The sequence below is a fragment of the Lathamus discolor genome, chromosome 3, assembly GCF_037157495.1.
Source record: "Lathamus discolor isolate bLatDis1 chromosome 3, bLatDis1.hap1, whole genome shotgun sequence".
In the NCBI taxonomy this organism is placed as follows: domain Eukaryota; kingdom Metazoa; phylum Chordata; class Aves; order Psittaciformes; family Psittacidae; genus Lathamus; species Lathamus discolor.
Window position 1 is genome coordinate 50,913,435 of NC_088886.1, and position 5,204 is coordinate 50,918,638.

Consider the following 5,204-nt stretch of genomic DNA (forward strand, 5'->3'; position numbering starts at 1 on the left):
GAAACCCTGGAGAACTCATAGGCATTAAGAGAATAAATAAAAATCGAAACCTCCTCTTTTTTTTTCTCCTCCTTTTTCTCCCCCGCTTAGTCCCGAAAGGGCAGTTCAAGGTTCGCTTTTCTCTTGCTTTTTTCCTTTTTTAACACATTTACAACTCTGAAAAGTGCCAGGCTCCTATCTGACCCCGCCATTGCAGATCCCCCCCCGAGCCTGGGGCCAGCTCTCAGGGCGAGGTTTATAGGCGAGAGCATCTCCAAGTCCCCGAGGCAGTGTCCGCGTCTGTCCCGGCCCGGCGGCGGGCAGCAGAGTCCTGTTTCAGGGTGGCCTTTTGCTTCTGCAGGTTTTATGTACATGCACACGAAGGAATCCCAGTTCCGGCTGCCACCCGGGGACACACACACGCCTGTGGGAGTGTGGGTGGGTGTTACATGGCAGTCGCATGTGCTGAAGAATAGGGGTCTATCCCAGTCTTGGTCATGCCTGGGAATAATATGTAGGCAACTGGAGGTTGCAAACTGGAAGCAGACCAAGCGGTACAGTTACATGGCACGACATAGCCCGGGTTAGTTGGCGAGGGGTGAGTGTGAGTGTGTTGGCTGGGGCAGCTCAAGCTGCCAAACGCCCCGTTCTGGTATCCCAAGGTGGAGGCGTAGGGCAGGGTGCTGGTGGCTAAGGTGTGAGGAACCTCAGTCATCTTCTGAATGGCGCTGGAGCTGAACTGGCTGGGGTCAAGTAAGGAGTAAGGTGCTGAGGTGGGAGGCAGGAAAGCCCTGGCCTTCTCCGGGGAGCTCAGCAGAGAGTCAGTGGCCCCCACGGGAAGCCCGGCGGCCTTTAAGGGATCGGTTTCCCCGAGGTAAGGCAAAGGGAAGACATACCTGTCCTTTTTGAGCAGGTTCTTGGGCTTGCGCCGGGGTCTGTACTTGTAGTCGGGATGCTCCTTCATGTGCTGCGCCCGCAGCCGCTTGGCCTCGTCGATGTAGGGGCGCTTCTCCGCCTCGGAGAGCAACTTCCACTCCGCGCCCAGCCGCTTGCTAATCTCCGAGTTGTGCATTTTTGGGTTCTCCTGGGCCATCTTGCGCCGCTGACCGCGGGACCACACCATGAAGGCGTTCATGGGGCGCTTGATGTGGTCGCTGGGCTTGGACATGCTTCGGGCTGGCGGGCGGGCGGCTCGGCGGGGCGCTGCGGTGTAGGGCGCGCTGGGGGCGCCGGACGGCGGCGAGAAGTGAAGGAGGAAGAGGAGGAGGAGGCCGAGGGAGCCGGAGGAGCGGGAGGAGCGGGCTCAGCTGATCATCACAGGTCCTCCGCCAACGCCGTCCCCGGCGGGAGCCCTGCCGGGGCGGGGCGCTGAGCGGCGCGGAGCAGCGCGGAGGGGCGCGGAGCTGCGGCCCGCGGCTAGGCGGGCGGCGAGCCGCCGGGCGCTGCTGCGGGCCGGCGGTGGGGACGCGGAGCGGCGCGGGGCAGTTCAAAGGCGAGGGGCTGCGGCGCGCAGGCTGACATAGCGGCAGGGCGTTCACAGCGCGGCCGGGCGCCCAATCAGCGCGGAGGGGGACCCGCTTAAAAAGAGAGGGAGAGAGGGAGAGAGGAAGAGCGAGAGGAAGAGGAGGGGAGGGGATAGGGGAGGGAGGAGGAGGAAGAAAGGAGGGCGAAAAGAGGACACCCCCACCCCCCTTCAAACGCGCAGATTAAAAGGAAGGCTTTTGTGAGTTGCTGTGCTAATAGCAGCTGCGGGGGAGGCGAGACAAGCGGGGGGGTCACCCCCATCCTTCCCCCTTCCTTTCCCCGTCCTACTGGTGTGAGGAGCAGGGCTGGTACCGACGCCCTCCAGGCTCGCCGCCGCCGCCGCCGTCGGGGCTGCACTCGCTGCTCTCCTCCGTGCGCCGGACCGCTCTTCCTCTTACAACCCTCCCCCTACCCGCCTCCCCGCTCCGCAGCCCCGCTTAACCCCGGGAGCCGGCCCGCGTCCCGGCTTGCTTTGAATAATTGCCTGCCTCCCGCGAAACGCCCGTGGGGAAAATATTTATTAAATGGAAACAATTGTCCCGGCTCCCGAGGGGGACCGCGTTTGTTCCAGGCTTATTGGTTTTTAGCACCTGCTTTGGTTAACAAACCTGCTCCGAAAAGCCCCCGCCGGGCCGCCCGCTACCCCCCGCCCGCCCGTTTCCGAGAGCGACAGAAGAGAGAAACGAGAAGTCGGGCGGGCGGCGCGGCGGGGGAAGGCTCCCCTGGCCGGATGGGGGGGCAGCGGACCCGGCCCCTCCGGGTACCCCCGTACCCCTCGCCGGGGCACGGCTGTAGCTCCACCGGTAACTTCGTCTCCCCCCCGGCCTGGAGCAGGCGTCGCTGTCTTTTCAGTGCAGGAGTGCCGCTATTGGTGGGTGCCCCCTCGTCCAAATAAGAATAATAACAGTGTAAACCACCCTCAACCTTGTTTTCTGCTTTCTTTTCCTCTTGCAATAAATTACTTTCGTTTCCCGGCAGAGCAGTGTGAGTGTGGGGCCGGGGTCGAGGAGGAGGAGGAAGAGAAGGAGGAAGAAGAAGGGGGGCGTATGGTTTAGAGTCCGCTCACCTGGATGGGGCCGACAGCGCCGGAGGCTTTGACTCTGCTGCCGCCAGGCCAACCCAACGGCTTTTTTCGTTGCCCCCAGTAATGAGCCGCGAATTTCTCCCCGCTCGCCGGGACCCCCGTGCCCAGAGCGGGAGCTGCGGATCTTCCCGGGGGGCAGCGGATCCTCCTCGGGAGGAAACTTCCCCCCTCCGAAGGTGGGCTCCCTGAGCTTCCCCGTTCTCCCAGCCGCCGCTGCCGTGCATACGGGACAAGCAACCAAAACAAGGAGGGTAGAGGAGGCCACTGCCCCCAGCTGCCCCCGTGGGCGCCTTCTACGTTATCCCCCCTCTGGAACCTCCGTGCCACGCGTGGTCCCTGTAGTCCCGTCGGGACGCTCACCGCGGGCCGGAGCGGGGACGTCCAAGCGCTGCCCCGGCCCCGGCGGCCACCTGCGGGCTCGGACGCGGCACTGGAAGGGTGACACGCATGGAAACTTATTTTTCACTCCCCTTCCCCCGTGGGAGCAGCGATACCAGCGGCCCCGGCTGCTGCCTCTGTGTCCCGAGGAGCGGCCGCGGCTGGGCGTGCGCGGCCGCGCTTAACATCCGCGGTTAAACCCGCGCTGGCGCCTCTTCCCCCGACCCCCCTCTCGTCTATATATTGTATTTTCCCCTCCGCCGTTTAAACAACAAAACTCCCTTTGTTTTCATTGTTTATTCTCAGATTCTTCGGAGGGGGAGAAGGGAAGGGGGAATTATAACATTCTTCATCCCTCACGAAGATTAAAGGAAGGAAACCTAGCGTCGTTCTCAAAAATCCGGGTAGCAAGACAAACCGTTCGGAAGGGGGGATGGCTCGTAGGCTCTGCCTGCTCCCGAAAAGTCTTTCCAATCAGTTAAATGTTACATCGCAATATTAATGATAAAAAATCGGCAGCCCGGCTTTCATTGGCTGGCGCCTTTGCCTTGATGCATCATCCCACACTCTCCGATCAGCTCGGGGCATTTCGGGCTCTGTTTTGTTCATTTACATCCCGTATGTGCCCCCGTTTAAAATAAAAGGCAGAGAGGAAAAGAAAGATTTCCTTCGAGGTGCCAATGCCTGAACTTTTGAATACTTTCATTTTTACCCTAAATCATCCTTCTTGGAAGGGCATCTGTTGGAGCTGTACAACCCCCGAGGACGGGTTTTATAAACTTCGCATCTTTGGGGTCTTTTACTTTGAGACAGAAGCGACTTCCAAGGCGGTGACTGAAATCCTTTTCTCTTCGCCAGCTTGTTTAGACACCAAAACTAACAGTGCGATTATTATTCCTGAATGATATCATGGTAAAGCAGAAAGATAAGAACGACCTGATATGGAAACATTAAAATTATATTCTTGGAGGTAGCTTATTTGGAGTAACTTGAAATTAGATGACATCATGTAGCCTGAGATCTAATATCAGCATAAATATAGCTGTATTTCTGCCTTCATCTTCCTCCTCCTCCTCGCAGGAACCACGGTCGGGCTTGCAGTGTTGCAGTTGCCAAAAGTGGGAGGTGAAGAGCTGTAATTTGAAAATACATCCGATCCAAACTTTTACTTGCTGGAAAATAATTGATATTTGAAAGAACAGGGTTTCTTTATGCTTCAGGTGCTAAGAAAGGGAGTGGATTTTGAGTTTATTTTGAATTGAAGGGAGCACGTTTTGGAAAGACTTTCAGGTCTCTGGTGCTTTTCACAGGCACTGAGGACACCAGTCCTCCTTGCTGTTCTGAGTGACCTGGGGAGATTCACACCGTGCTTTTTACAAATGCATAGAACTAGCTCAGTGCACAGGCTGCTACTTTCCTTTCATATTTGGTTGTTTTACACGAAGGTGCATGCATACATTTGTTTATGCATGTGCCACATATTTTAAAAACACCCATTTAATCGCATGCCACCATATAATATTTTCTGATAAGATATATATATGTAAAACGGACGCATACAGCTCACACAAGCACACAGCACTCACAGTATTCACAGATACTGTGTGGAACAGAATACATACTTACAGATCCTTCCCTGTGCATGTTTGCAGTATTTCTTGCTCGGTCCCCCGCCAACCCTGAGAAAAGCATTCATGAAGCTACAGCTAGAAGTAGTGACACTGTTACAGACTTCTGTACGGAGTCTGTAAATTCTCTGCATGAAAAGATTTAATGGAGCAGGTCACTGCCCTGCACATACCTGACAGAAGAGGGTAGCAGTGATGGATGTGGCAGACTGGATCATCCTACGATCTGGTGTGCCCAGTGACTGCTTTCTCACACTGGCCAACAAGAGACACTTCCTGGGAAGGCACCATGCTCTGTGAGAGAGAGTTGTAAAATAACTTGCTAGAAAAATAAAGATTTGCCTCAGTCCCCATTACTTGGGACGTGGCTTATGCCCTGAGCCTGAAGTTTACAGCCCTTTCAAAACTTCATTTTTGTTCTGCTCATTTTATCTAGCCGTGGCACCACATGATCTGCTATGAACACCCTGTCCTTTAACAGAGTGCTATATGCATTTACAACACTCATTTCTCACAGGTGATCTGTTCATTACGCTTTTGCAGCATTCCTTTTTGTTGTAGTCCACTGTTAATGAGGAAGGTGATGCGTATTTTTGCACCAGAGGATTTTC

At 55.8% G+C, this 5,204-nt stretch overlaps 1 protein-coding gene across 1 annotated transcript; it reads right to left on the reverse strand.

The window, feature by feature from the left end:
• Positions 1-324: 324 nt before the first annotated feature.
• On the reverse strand, positions 325-1,403 carry SOX14 (SRY-box transcription factor 14). Its single transcript, XM_065672684.1, has one exon. The coding sequence runs from the start codon at positions 1,145-1,147 to the stop codon at positions 425-427; it is 723 nt and encodes a 240-aa protein (XP_065528756.1). The 5' UTR covers positions 1,148-1,403; the 3' UTR covers positions 325-424.
• Between the last annotated feature and the right edge of the window lie 3,801 nt (positions 1,404-5,204).